The sequence below is a fragment of the Macaca thibetana genome, chromosome 10, assembly GCF_024542745.1.
Source record: "Macaca thibetana thibetana isolate TM-01 chromosome 10, ASM2454274v1, whole genome shotgun sequence".
NCBI classification, from domain to species: domain Eukaryota; kingdom Metazoa; phylum Chordata; class Mammalia; order Primates; family Cercopithecidae; genus Macaca; species Macaca thibetana.
Genome location: NC_065587.1, coordinates 50,775,675 through 50,790,789, shown reverse-complemented (window position 1 = coordinate 50,790,789; position 15,115 = coordinate 50,775,675). Strand labels below are relative to the sequence as shown.

The 15,115-nt window shown below is 42.7% G+C and overlaps 2 protein-coding genes across 14 annotated transcripts in view; one reads left to right on the top strand and one right to left on the bottom strand.

Annotated features, from left to right (window-relative positions):
• DDX27 (DEAD-box helicase 27) overlaps positions 1 to 15,115 on the top strand; it is a 135,242-nt gene that overhangs the window by 28,955 nt on the left and 91,172 nt on the right. The window lies entirely within an intron of this gene.
• The window catches only part of STAU1 (staufen double-stranded RNA binding protein 1), an 80,471-nt gene that overhangs the window by 41,323 nt on the left and 24,033 nt on the right, over positions 1 to 15,115 (bottom strand). For 5 of the 13 annotated variants that reach the window (XM_050807449.1, XM_050807452.1, XM_050807450.1 and 2 more), the window contains one exon: positions 12,135 to 12,423. The exons of 4 other annotated variants lie outside the window; for them this stretch is intronic. In XM_050807449.1, the coding sequence (XP_050663406.1) occupies positions 12,135 to 12,339 (205 nt within the window). In that variant the 5' untranslated portion in view covers positions 12,340 to 12,423. 4 more of the 13 variants (XM_050807455.1, XM_050807456.1, XM_050807454.1 and 1 more) reach the window with 3 other exon arrangements.

Here is a 15,115-nt window from a genome sequence, read left to right as displayed (position 1 = left end):
TACACACTATTGAATGATGCATTTATTACATTACTAACTGGATGCAAAGCACTGTGCTAAGCTTAAGAAATACAATTCCTGGCCAGGCATGGTGGGTCACGCCTGTAATCCCAGCACTTTGGGAGGCCGAGGCAGGCGGATCACGAGGTCAGGATATCAAGACCATCCTGGTTAACATGGTGAAACTCCGTCTCTACTAAAAAATACAAAAAATTAGTCGGGCGTGGTGGTGGGCACCTGTAGTCCCAGCTACTCAGGAGACTGAGGCAGGAGAATGGCCTCAGGAGGCAGACCTTGCAGTGAGAGTGGCTCACGCCTGTAATCCCAGCACTTTGGAAGGCTGAGGCGGGCAGATCACCTGAGGTCAGGAGTTCAAGACCAGCCTGGCTAACATGGTGAAACCCCATTTCTACTAAAAATACAAAAAATTTGCCAGGCATGGTGGCACGCACTTGTAATCCCAGCTACTTGGGAGGCTGAAGCAGGAGAATCACTTGAACCCAGGAAGCGGAGGTTGCAGTAAGCCGAGATTGCCTCACTGCACTCCACATCGGGCAACAAGAGTGAAACTCTGTCTAAAAAAAAAAAAAAAGAAACAATTCCTGCCCCAGAGGAGTTCAAAGAACACAAAGCACACTTAAAGAGCTACAATACAACACGATGTGCAACTCAAGGAAAGGTGAAAAATCACTGAGGCGGCCGCAACCCAATTCTTTTTGGAGAAGTTACACAAGGCCCACAAAATATTCAGATATTTCCATTCTTGATATTTCTAATGGAATTTGACCTGTGGTAATACTTGCTAGGAAAATGAGTTCCATTTTCATATACAACAAGTTATCTCAAAATGTATCAACTTCAGAAGATACATGCTATTCATTTTCCAATTTTTCTTTCTCTCAGTTCATCCAATCCATAAACTTTTAAAAACCATTTAAAAAGAAAACCAGCCTGGAAAGATTAGTGTCAGTGCACAATCATACTTAAAAACAACACTTTCATATCAAAAACAGAACACTAGAAATGGCAAAATCTAAATGCACACAAAAATCCACTTTAAAATGCCTCTTTAGGGTGTATATACAGAGAAATAAAAAAGACCTTATTCTGTACTATAATTGGTTCAACTAAATTTAATGCATGAATCAACTCTATAAGAATAACATTGGGTTGCCGGGCGCGGTGGCTCAAGCCTGTAATCCCAGCACTTTGGGAGGCCGAGACGGGCGGATCACGAGGTCAGGAGATCGAGACCATCCTGGCGAACACGGCGAAACCCCGTCTCTACTAAAAAATACAAAAAACTAGCCGGGCGAGGCGGCGGGCGCCTGTAGTCCCAGCTACTCGGGAGGCTGAGGCAGGAGAATGGCGTAAACCCGGGGGGCGGAGCTTGCAGTGAGCTGAGATCCGGCCACTGCACTCCAGCCCGGACGACAGAGCCAGACTCCGTCTCAAAAAAAAAAAAAAAAAAAAAAAAAAAAAAAAAAAAAAAAAAAAAAGAATAACATTGGGGTTTGCACAGAGGGCCACATGAATTACAGATCTCTCTCTTTCTTGCATTAGAATTATATTTTTTACAGAATTCATATAATTGCATTTTAAGTACAGTCTGAATCATTTTAAGAGCAGTTCTGATCCACAGAATTTGTCTGCAATAGAGAATAACCATGAAGAAAGTATACTGCAAAGAAATCAAAAGTAACAAGAAAGATGTGACTGATAACTTCCCAGATTCCTTCCTACATACCAAGATCTGGGATGACTTCATGCATCTGAGGGGGTCTCTGCTAAAACAGCCATTAATGACACAGCCTCCAGGTCACTGATCCCCAACCCTTTACCAGCCACACCTTCTTGATTAGCATACTCCCCTTGCATGGGTCCCTTGTTTGAGGAGATACTACCTGCTGGCTTGTATTTAAGTAATATTTACATTTAATATTACATTTTCTCATTCTTTTTAATTAAGAGACATACAACTGACAATAAGCACTTCTGACCAACAAAATTACAATCGATATTACCACACTGACTTGATGTGACTCTAGATAAAATTTATATTATTGCTAATCTATACAATCTTATCAAAAATATATTTCATTAAATTTTTCGGAAATCTTTGAAATTATCTGGTCACCTGCCATCCTTCCTACGACCGCCTTGACCGCCTTTCCAGACTGTCAGGCGTTGAGGCATCACAGATTGGAAACCACTGCTTTACAATGAAGTTAAGGATTCCCAAAAAATAAGCATTTGTCACTGGTTGTGTAGAATCTGTGCTTTCAAAATCGACAAGTTTGTTAAGAAACCATTCGTATACATATTAAATGGTAGTACCTCTAGATACACTTTTGAAAGGTACCTGTTTGGCCCATGCATAAGACCTGGATTCCTTCCTTCGCTACCAAAGGACAGACTGTGGGCTTAGGAAATTTTGTTCCCTCCAAAGCTTTAGCAGCAACTGTGTGTTTGACCTTTTTAATACCAGTTCACTCAGCTCACCGGTGCTGATCTCCAAGTGTCAGCAGTACTGTAAATTCCTAGAAATGAAAAGTGTGAGCTCTCAATTCGTGAAACCTGACATTGACTGCAGTAGGTCACTTGAACCTTGAACACTTTCTATGGTCACGGTTTAAGAGGCCTGGTCTTATCTTGATAATTCATCCTGTCTTCCCCTTCTTATCCTTTTTTGTCGTTTTTATAAACAAACAAAAAAAAAGAGATTGTGTTGTGTATGCACTGAAATTCTTTTTTGTTTTTAGAGACACAGTCTCACTCTGTCCCCAGGTTGGAGTGCAGTGGTGTGATCTCGGCTCAATGCAACCTCCACCTCCTAGGTTCAAGAAATTCTCCTGCCTCAGTCTCCCAAGTAGTTGGGATTACAGGCACCTGCTACCATGCCCGGCTAATTTTTGTACTTTTAGTAGAGACGGGGTTTCACCATGTTGGCCAGGCTGGTCTCAAACTCCTGACCTCAAGTGATCCACCTGCCTCAGTCTCCCAAAGTGCTGGGATTACAGGCATGACCCACCATGTCCAGCCTCAAAATTCTCTTCCAATTACTTCTCATGAAAGAGATTTTGTAAACTTGATTTAAACACATAGTAGTACTTCACACAAATTAAGACAATGTTTTGATGCTGCAATGTGTTTGTGGGCTTTTGTTTGAAAGCATAACCACCCTTTTTTTCAATTTTTGAGATGGGGTCATACTCTGCTGTCCAGGCTGGAGCTCAGTGGCACAATCATAGCTCACTGCAGCCTCCAGAGTAGCTGGGACTACAGGCACACACCACCATACCTGGCTTTTTTTTTTTTTTTTTTTTTTTAAAGACAAGAGTCTTGCTCTGTCGCCAGGCTGGAGTGTAGTGGCATGATCTCAGCTTACTGCATCCTCTGCCTCCCAGGTTCAAGCAATTCTCCTGCCTCAGCCTCCTGAGTAGCTGGGACTACAGGCATACACCACCACGCTCAACTAAGTTTTGAATTTTTAGTAGAGACGGGGTTTCACCATATTGGCCAGGATGGTCTCCGTCTCTTGACCTTGTGATCTGCCCGCCTCGGACTCTCAAAGTGCTGGGATTACAGGCGTGAGCCACCGTGCCCAGACCATACCTGGTTAATTTTTTAATTTTTGCAGAGGCAGCGTCTCCCTATGTTGCCTAGGCTGGTCTTAAACTCCTGGGCTCCAGTGATCCTCTTGCCTCAGCCTTCCAAAGTGATAGGATTTAAGGAATGAGCATTTGTATTTTTAACAAGTTCCCAAAGTAATTCTGATGCACCCCAAAGATTTGAGATTCATTACTTCGGAATTTATCAAATCAACTGAAGCGGCCCGGCGTGGTGGCTCACACCTGTAATCCTAGCACGTTGGGAGGCCGAGGCGGGCCGATAACCTGAGGTCAGGAGTTCGAGACTCGCCTGGCCAACATGGTGAGATCCTGCCTCTACTAAAAATACAAAAATTAGCCAGGTGTAGTAGCACATGTCTGTAATCCCAGGTACTCAGGAGGCTGAGGCAAGAGAATCATTTGAACCCTGGAGGTGGAGGTTGCAGTGAGCTGAGAACACGCTACAGCACTCAAGCCTGGGTGACAGAGTAAGACTCCGTCTCAAAAAAAAAAAAAAAAAAAAAAATTAATTGAAGCTTTTACTTTTCTGATGTTATCGCTGAATATCACTTTATCTCACTTACAAACAATTTACAAGGGAAATCTGGATTTCAGTATGTCTAGGTCATTTAAGTTTGGTGCCTTAAGGGGTGGGGCAACTTGCCTTCATAGCTGATTTTTCTTGTAGGTCTTACTTTTAGGATTCCCTCAGTGCACAGCTTCCACTAAAGGAAAAAAACATAAAGAATCCTTTATTGGCCAGGTGCAGTGGCTCACGCCTGTAATCCTAGCACTCTGGGAGGCCAAGTCAGGCAGATCACTTGAGGTCAGGAGTTCGAGACCAGCCTGGCCTAAATGGTGAAACCCCATCTCTACTAAAAATGCAAAAATTAGCCAGGTGTGGTGGCACGTGCCTGTAATTCCCGCTACTTGGGTAGCTGAGGCAGGACAATCACTTGAACCCAGGAGGCAGAGGTTGCAGTGAGCCAAGATTGCGCCAGTGCACTCCAGTATGGGCAACAGAGTGAGACTCCATCCCAAAAAAAAAAAAAAAAGAAAGCCAGGTACGGTGGCTCGTGCCTATAATCCCAGCAGGTCGCGCCACTACACTCCAGCCTGGGCCACAGAACGAGACTCCATCTCAAAAATAAATAAATAAATAATCCTTTACTCCCCCCGCGCCCTTGACACTTGACACATCAGGACATCAGGGATCTCCTTTATATATTCTGCAGTTCACCGGGCTACTCATTTAAGAACAAATAACAGTATGACCTCAAAACCCTGGCAGGCAGGAAGGTCAAACGGCAGAAGCCTGCAACGCGGTACAACCCCTGGGTCATCTTGGTGATTGTCTCATGGATAAATGCTGAAGGAGAAAATGCTAAAAAAAACAAAAAAAACAAAAAAAAAAAAAAAACAAAAAAAAACCACACACACACACACAGTTATTCTCATGAACAGTCTTGCCTTTTCCCCATCCGGCGCTAGCTGCCACTCTGCTGCATGCTGTTGGTAGCGAGGTTAGAATCTTGGTTTTGACAGAACTAAAGTACACCACATTTCTTGATTTTTCAAATAATCTAAATCACCCAAGAGAACAACTTCTCCTCTTTGAACAACTTGTGGGTAAAAAAATATGCGGTTAGAGATGAACACACAGCCAAACTACCTAAATTATTAAAAGTTAAAGTGAGAAAGTGCATAAGCCAAAATATAATAAAAAGTTAATAAAGGGAATCCCAAAGTTAAGGTCTGCAAAAAAATCCTGTAAATACAACAGTTACAGAAAAATTACTTACGGCCTTCTATTTCTATTTTAATTAATTGATTTTTTGATAAAGGGTCTCACTCTGTCACCCAGACTGGAATGCAGTGGTGCCATCTCAGCTCATTACAGCCCCCGCCTCCCAGGCTCAGGTGATTCTCCTGCCTCAGCCTCCTGAGTAGCTGGGACTACAGGCGTGCACCACCACATCCAGCTAATTTTTGTATTTCTTGGTAGATACGAGGTTTCACCATGTTGGCCAGTCTGGTCTCAAACTCCTGACCTCAAGTGATCTGCTGGCCTTGGCCTTCCAAACTGCTGTGAATACAGACATGAGCCACTGCTCCCAGCCCCTAATTGCCTAAAAGTGTCTATAAAGACACATTTCAAATAGAATTATGCTTTAAAACAACATTTTTAAGCTAGTTTTGTGTGAGTGGGAAATATTCGTTTTTCTTAAATGCTTAATCCTGCCTCAGCTACCCAAGTAGCCAGAATTACAGCTACCATTTCTCAAGCATTTACTAGGTGGCAGGCATTGTGCTCCACACGTTAACATACATGCTCTCATTTAATTCTCACAATAAATCTATTTGGTGGGTATTATTATCCCTATTTTACAGATGAGGAAACAACAACAAAGTAGTAACTTGCACAAGATCACACAGCTAGTAACACGCTGAGATTCAAACCCAGATCTGTCTGACTTCAAAGGCAACTCAACCGTGTTATGCTATGGTGACTATTCATGTTTGTGCCTGATGCTACTTTCAGTCAAATGAAAAGAAACACTTGATTTATTCAAGGCTTGAGGTTTGCATGTGAAGGAAAATGAGGCATAATGAGATAAACAGCTCATCCTTAATTAAATTATCTTTGCTGCAAGGTTATGATCAGAAACAGCGTTAATTCCTTATCTCTCATACTATATCATCTTATGCTACAACTGCAAAAGACAACTCCGTATCTCCGTGTCCTTAGATGGTTGGGAAAAAAGATAACTACAGATATGCTGTTAATACAGATAACAAACAAGTTTCAAAGACTGAATTCTTTTTCCTTTTTTCCACGTGTTCTAAAAAGACTGAATTCTTGAATAATGATTAGCAATTTTAAAATTATAGTCAGACTTTCATTCTCTAAGATAAGGGGAATGACAAGGATAACTGAAACCGGAGACAATACAAAATACTCACTTTGAGACTACATGGTGAAACCCCATCTCTACTACAATGCAAAATTAGCCAGGCAATTGCATCTTCAAACCTTTTGCCTGGATTGCTAACAAGTGAAAAAACTGATTTCCCATCATCTCTTCTCCCTACCCTAAGGTCCTTGTGCAAACAAGCAGGAGAGGAGCCAGAAGTAACCAGCAGACAAGAGGTGGCCCAGAGCTGGAAAACTTACGGGCAATCAATCACAGGTGCTTGAGAACTGTCTCTGTTCAGAATCCCAAACAACCACACACTATTTGGAGTTTTAAAAGCAAAATATGTCCAGGCGGGGTGGCTAACACCTGTAATCCCAGCATTTGGGGAGGCCAAGGCAGGCGGATTGTTTTGAGTCCAGCAACTCAAAACAAGCCTGGGCAACACAGTGAGACTTCACCGCCACAAAGAATTAAAAAAAAACTAGCTGGGCATGGTGGCATGCCCCAGCTACTCAGGAGGCCAAGGTGGGAGGATTGCTGAAGCCTGGGAGGTCGAGGATGCAGTGAGACATGATCACACCACATTGCACTCCAGCCCAGGCGGCAAAGAAAGACTCTAAAAAAAAATAAAATAAAACCCAAATATTCCAAAAAGAAGCAGAGATTTTCTTTGACCCATTGGCAAGGATGAAAAAAGAAGAAACTTCAAAAATCTATAATCTTGTCTAAGTATAGTTTTTGTTTAAGACAACCTCATCAGTTTGAAAATACGTATTTTGAATCACAGCACCACTTTCAGGAGTAAAAAAAAAACAGAAAACATTCCAGGTGGGTTATAAATGCACTAGCAGTATGGATGCTATTTACCTTACAGTGGTGAGCCGGACCTTGCTCACACAAAAGCTTATACTCGGCCGGGCGCGGTGGCTCAAGCCTGTAATCCCAGCACTTTGGGAGGCCGAGATGGGCGGATCACGAGGTCAGGAGATCGAGACCATCCTGGCTAACCCGGTGAAACCCCGTCTCTACTAAGAAATACAAAAAATAGCCGGGCGAGGTGGCAGCGCCTGTAGTCCCAGCTACTCGGGAGGCTGAGGCCGGAGAATGGCGTGAACCCGGGAGGCGGAGCTTGCAGTGAGCTGAGATCCGGCCACTGCACTCCAGCCTGGGCTACAGAGCAAGACTCCGTCTCAAAAAAAAAAAAAAAAAAAAGCTTATACTCAAACTAGATCTTGCTGAAACAAACTCACTCATTCACAAGACACAGCTGGGATTTTTTTCTATGGGGTTTGCCACACGAGAAGGAAGTGAAAAATAATGTAAGAGCACTGAAGTCAACTAGCAGTATGTAAGACTACTATTCTCCTAGGGATATGAAAATAGAGGAAAAACAAATGGAAGGCCTACAAATGTAGGCAGCCATGATACAAAACTGCAAATCATTCCAGGAGTACGTTCCCAGAGAAGACACAACTAGGGTCTTTTCTGAACCAGTTGAAGCCAGGTAATCTAGGAGAGGGTGTGTCTTCAAAAGACTGAAGTCAGGGGAATAACTAACCCATAATGGGCAAGCAAGATTTGAAATCAGATGAAGCACTGCTATTAAAACCCACTGGAATACAAGGTCTTCTGAGCACAGACTGGTTTCTGAAACAGTTGCCAGCTGTTTATGACAGTTGCCAGCTGCCCATTATTTCGCTAAACTCAACATACCACTACCATCTCTCAAACAACGGTTGTCATCTTTCATACAGTGAAACTCTCATTCCCGGGCATCCTCTAGTCTTTTCTCCAAAGGCTGCCATCCTAAGACCTTATCTATTTCTAACAATTATATAAGTAAAATAAAATGATGTTGGTGGGCAGGAGTTTTACAAAGTCAATAGGATTTGGACACCAGAACTCATTAGAAGAAAAAGCAATAAATCCCAGAGGACTGAAACAGTCTGTGCCTTTTCCTTTTCAGAGAGTCTCACATGACAAATATGGGGAAAACAACATCTCTACAGGACTATGAAAAATCAAGAATGTTATCTGGTGAACCAGTCCAAGGAACCGTGGGGGTGGCGTGGAAGATACCATGCAGCCGAGTGGGAGAAGCAAACGCTCTAAGAACAGATTCATAAAGTAAAGGAAATGAGAAGACAAAGGAGGAAATTGAAAGGAAATAGGCATAAGGAAGGGGAAGAAAAGACTCTGTTATGAGGTGACGCTGGTATAGAAATACCCACACTAGGCTGCGTGTGGTAGCTAATGCCTGTAATCCCAGCACTTCGGGAGGCCGAGGCGGGTGGATCACGAGGTCAAGAGATCGAGACCATCCTGGCCAACATGGTGAAACCCTGTCTCTACTAAAAATACAAAAATTAGCCGGGCACGGTGGCATGTGCTTATAGCCCCAGCTACTAGGGAGGCTGAGGCAGGAATCACTCGAACCCAGGAGAAGGAAGTTGCAGTGAGCCAAGATGGTTCCACTGCACTCCAGGATGGTGACAGAGCGAGACTCCATCTCAAAAAAAAAAAAAAACCCAACAATATTATATAATTCATAATATTATATTATTATAAAATTCTTTATTAATAAATATCAAATTTTACCATTATTACATATTAGACACTGACACTCCATTTATTTCACTGGTCTTGCCATGTAGCAGGGAGGGTGTTGGGAGGCAGAATATTGTTTTTATTTATTATCCCCCCCTCCCTTTTTTTTTTTTTTTTTTTGGTCAGACCCTGTCTCCTATTCATAAGAATATTGGTTTTAAGTTTTCTTTCTTTAGCCTCAGTTTCTTGTCTATAATATTTTTAGGTATTTTTCAAAGGTTTTAAATCTTTTTTTTTTTTTTTGAGATGGAATCTCACTGTTGCCCAGGCTGGAGTGCAGTCACGTGATCTCGGCTCGCTGCAGCCTCTGACTCCCAAGTTCAAGCGATTCTCCTGCCTCACCCTCCCAATTAGCTGGGAATACAGGCGCACACCACTACACCTGGCTAATTTTTGTATTTTTAGTAGAGACATGGTTTCACCACGTTGGCCAGGCTGGTCTCACACTCCAGACCTCAGGCGATCCACCTGCCTCAGCCTCCTAAAGTGCTGGGATTATGGGCATGAGCCCCTGTGTACAGTAAAGTACCTTTAGTTCATTTTCCTAATAATCAGATTTGAATGCTTCTAAACTTTGTTTTGAGTCAGACGTAGTCTGCTGCCCAGCTGGAGTAAGACAGCACTATCACAGTTCACTGCAGCCTTGAACTTCTGGGCTCAAGCAATCCTCCTGCCTCAGCCTCCCAAGTAGCTGGGACTACAGGTGCACACCACCAAGCCCAGCTAATTTTTAAATTGGCCTCCCAGTCTGGCACAATGACTCACACCTGTAATTCTAGCAATCTAGGAGGCCAAGGCAAGCTGATCACTTGAGGTCAGGAGTTGGAGACGAGCCTGGGCAACACAGCGAAACCCCGTCTCTACTAAAAATACAAAACAGCCGAGTGTAGTGGCAGGCACCTGTAATCCCAGCTACTCAGGACGGCTGAGGCAGGAGAATTGCCTGAACCCAGGAGTCAGAGGTTGTAGTGAGCCAAGATCACACCATTGTGCTCCAGCCTAAGCAACAAAGCGAGACTCTATCTCATAAATAAATAAGCATACCAAAACACTGAAATTACAGGTGTAAACCACTGTGGCCAGCCAAGAAGGAGAATTTTTTATTTTTTTAATTTTTTTTTTGAGACAGGGTCTCGCTCTGTCTCAAAATTTTTGTATTTTTTTGTATAGATGGGGTTTCACCATGTTGCCCAGGCTGGTCTCCAACTCCTGGGCTCAAGCAATCTCCCGCCTCGGCCTCCCAAAGTGCTGGGATTACAGGTGTGAACCACCATGCCTGGCCATGACGCAGAAAATTTTAACAAGAAAATAAATTTGGACATTGTAGCTCACACCTATAATCCAGCAGTTCAGGAGGCTGAGGCAGGAGGATCCACTTGAGCCCAGGAGGTTGAAGCTGCAGTGAACCATAATCACACTACTGTACTCCAGCCTAGGCAATAGAGTAGAGACCCTGTGAAACAAACGAAAGGAAAGGAAAGAAGAGAAAAAAACTCTGCTTCTTTATTCCATTTCTAATTGGTCCTCATTATGATTTCTGAACTACTTCTGGAACCTTCCAAACTTAAACTTACTTGTTCAAAACAGAAATAAAAATAAATAAATGTCAATGTACTTTTTTGCTTTCTAGTAAATCTGGCTGCCCCCTTGCTTGGGATAAAATCTTACAGACACTCAAAAAGAAGGCTTATGCAGATACAAGAGCTCTTCGTCAGTTGTTAGAAATTTATTTGGCCGGGCGCGGTGGCTCAAGCCTGTAATCCCAGCACTTTGGGAGGCTAAGACGGGCGGATCACGAGGTCAGGAGATCGAGACCATCCTGGCTAACACGGTGAAACCCCGTCTCTACTAAAAAATACAAAAAACTCGCCGGGCGAGGTGGCGGGTGCCTGTAGTCCCAGCTACTCGGGAGGCTGAGGCAGGAGAATGGCGTAAACCCGGGAGGCGGCGCTTGCAGTGAGCCAAGATGTGGCCACTGCACTCCAGCCTGGGTGACAGAGCGAGACTCTGTCTCAAAAAAAAAAAAATTTTTATTTATTTATTTATGAAGCAGAGTCTCTTGCCCTGTCGCCCAGGATGGAGTGCGGTGGCGTGATCTCGGCTCACTGCAACCTCTGCCTCCTGGGTTCAAGCGATTCTTCTGCATCATCCTCCTGAATAGCTGGGACTACAGGCACGCACCACCATGGCCGTCTATTTTTTGTATTTTTAGTAGAGACAGAGTTTCACCATATTGGCCAGGCTGGTCTTGAACTCCTGACCTTGTGATCCACCCGCCTTGGCCTCTTGAAGTGCTGGGATTACAGGTGTGAGCCACTGCGCCCGGCCTAGTTTTTACTTTTTTCTTTTTTTGACATGGAGTCTCCCTCTGTTGCCCAGGCTGGAGTGCAGCGGCACAATCTCAGCTCACTGCAACCTCCACCTCCCAGGTTCAAGCAGTTCTCCTGCCTCAGCCTCCTGAGTAGCTGGGATTACAGGTGTGTATCACCAAGCCCAGCTAGTTTTTGTATTTTTTGTAGAGGCAGGGTTTCACCATGTTGGCCAGGCTGGTCTCGAACTCCTGACCTCTGGTGATCCAACTGCCTCAGCCTCCCAAAGTGCTGGGATTACAGGCGTGAGCCATGGCACCTGGCTTGTTCTGGGAAATAATTTTAAATGCAGAATTATCCCATACAACGATGAATATCCAAGGTGGTATTTACTGCTCAATTCTTTCTGCCAGCCACCACTCTTTAACAGAGGAGGCTTTATAGTCTGTGTAGTTTTCAGCTTTCAATTCTCTTTCTCACAACCTACAATGGTCTGTCAACTGAGGCCTCTGCAATCCCCTACAAAACCAGTGTTGTATAACTGGGATAAAGAAGTGTGGGTGGTGATATTTTCTTTTACTTTTTGAAGGTAAATGTGAGAGCTCCCTAAATCTGCAACCTACTTATCAGATCAGAAAACAGGGTAAGAAAACATTTGAAATAGAAGACACTTGGATTCATATGCTTACCTGCAGCTGCACTGGTGGATGTAATAGATGCAGAGGGTAAAGCAGAGTTTTGAATGGGTCTACCTGCATTTTCAGAGGGCAGAGAGCTAGTAGTAGAAGGAATACTCATCAAAGGCTGTGAGAGAAGAGACTGGTTCTTGTTCAGTATTTGGCTCCCTGAGAGAGCAGCAGATGGGTTCTGAACTTGCACTTGAACTTGAGACATGGTCACTTTCAACAAAAGTGAACAAATGCAGGTAAACAGCTTTCAGTGCAGGTTAATTCAGTGCTATGAAGTCTAAAGTTCTACCTAAAAGTTGTAAGGGAAAGAAAATAAAAAGGTAAATTATAGAGGAGATATGTAATTGCCAATATTCAGTCAAAATGGTGTCACCTACTCAGTTATGAAAATAGTTCCATTTAGCATGGAGCTATGTTCATTTATTCGAAATATGTTTCTCCTTGGTATACAGTAAGTTTCTTGGCCTTGTGACTTTCCCACAGTGTTTTTTAAATGATTTACAACACCCGTGTGCTCTGCATATTCATTATACAAAGAGAATCAGTAGGGTACAATATTTATTGGTGAATATTAAGAATTGCAAACTACAGCTTACATTCAAAAATGCAAATTAAAAAGTATGGAGAGGTTTCTATAGTAATTGGGGCATAGTAAAGGTTTCTTTCTGGTCTCAAAATTACGAGAAATTGAAAGCAAACTAGGTTTATAATACCAGGAACAGGTGAATGTGAACACTGCTTCCTCTTAAGGACCAAGGCTCAGGTTGGCAACCTTAGGGTTTTAAGTTGACAGAAGGAAGGTAGGATACTTCTGTTGTTTCTTTTTCCCTATGGTGATGACAGATGTATTGTTTTCCTAAAAGGCTTATTTGAGGTCTCATTTAATTACAAACCCCCAACAAGAAAACTATCCCACCCCTACCCAGGCTCACAGATCCTGAGAAGTGATGAGAGTAATGAAGAACATACTAGAGAATTTATACTATTAAAAGCAAAAGCGGAGATGAAGAAGACAGGAACGGATTTTAGACTGGCAATTTTACTGGTGTGGTGGTGGGGTGGGGAGCACTGGAGCTTGTTTACCTCATCTTGTAAATTAAGAGAATAATGAAGGCATTACATCTAAATACATTAAATTTCTTCACGAGTCAAAAATAAGGACAGTTGTGCTCATCTTCGTGGCCATCCTTTAAAAGCCGAAAATGTTTTTAATGAGTCAAAGTACTTAAAAATAACCAGTGGCAACAAAGGCAGAATGACAGGTCTCTCAGGAAATAGCCAACCAATGTAGACACCAGCAAACCAACTAACTAGAAGTTCTATTATAAAGAAACAGTTTGTTACGTTAATTTTTTTTTTGAGTATCAAAATGATTTTTAAAGCTGGTCCTCAAGAAAGAGACGAATGACCAGAGCAATTAAGCTACTTGAGGAGTCCTGGCACATTCTCTCTTACTGAGAACAAAAAGGACTGCAAAACTCAAAAGAAACTCAGTCGAAATGTGACTCTGGATAGCAGAGGCATAAGTATTACCTTATTCAACAAAATTCCCCAAGAGTGCAGTTGTTCCTTTTTACTTTTGGAATCAGAACAAAATAACAGAGGAGTTCCATTGAAGATCTACATAATGGTCTTAGAAGACAAGTCACCAGTGTCAAGAAACAAGTCCAGAACCATTCAGAAGTCAGCTATGACCTTATTTCATAGGGTATTTTTCCCCCGTCAGCTGCTAAAATAGAAACTTTTTTCCTCCTCTCTTCCCCTCTCTTCATTTACTCACTCACTCCTTCTCCTTTTCCTTTTTGTAAACTGTCTTAAGAAGAGCACTTTTCATAACAAAAAAAGTCACTCGTAGTATATGTACGACTTCACAACACCAACCACAGGTCTCAAGGTCAAATAATAAGCTAGGAGTAAAGTATCTGCTCCAGAATGTACTCCCATCCCAGAAAGAGCAACCCAACTGTGTCCTGAGTGGCCCTTAGAGTTTGAGACTCTGAATGAATGCCTAAATTTAGAAAGGGTGTGGACCAAGGGATTTTTGGTTAATGCTCTCTAAAGCAGGCTGACTGCCAGGATTTCAAGTCAGTCATAAATCTTTAATTTTTTTTTGAGACAGAGCTCTGTCGCCCAGGCTGGAGTGCAGTGGTGCAAACTTGGCTCACTGCAACCTCCGCCTCCTGAGTTCAAGCAATTCTCCTGCCTCAGTCTCCCAAGTAGTTAGGATTACAGGCGTGAGCCACCATGCCTGGCTAGTTTTTGTATTTTTAGCAGAGACAGGGTTTCACCAGGTTGGCCAGGCTGGTCTCAAACTCCTGACCTCAGGTGATCTGCCCACCTTGGCCTCCCAAAGTCCTGGGATGACAAGCGTGAGGCACTGCACTCAGCTCAAGTCAGTCATAAATATGTAAGTTTTCTAGAAGCTGAGAAAGGAACAGGCTTTTTAAATTAAGACTGCCTCAAAAATGTTATCCTTAAATTCACCTAAAGGAGTTACGTCTAACAGTTGGTTGAAACATGTAGTTCAAAACAAAACAAAACAAAAAAAAGTTAAACTCTCCAAATAAGACTAGGTAAATTCAAATTTCCAACATGATAAATATGAAAATTCAACAAACAATACTCATAAATTATTAGTCACCTGCTAATTTAACATTTTTATGTGTCTTATTTAAGCCTGAACAGAGCATCTAAGGCAATGATTCTCAAGACCGGGCAATTTTGTTCCCCCAGGAGACATCTGTCAACGTCTGGAGACATTTTTTGGTTGTCACAACCAGTGTGCAGAATGGGGGATCTACTGACATCTAGTGGATAGAGGGGCCAGGGATACTGTTTCAAGCACACATATACTAACCCACAAAATACAATCTTACTAATGGAACAAGTAGCTTATAGTCCTATTTTTTTTGTTTTTGTTTGTTTGTTTGTTTTTTGAGATGGAGTCTCGCTCTGTCACCCAGGCTGGAGTGCAGTGGTCG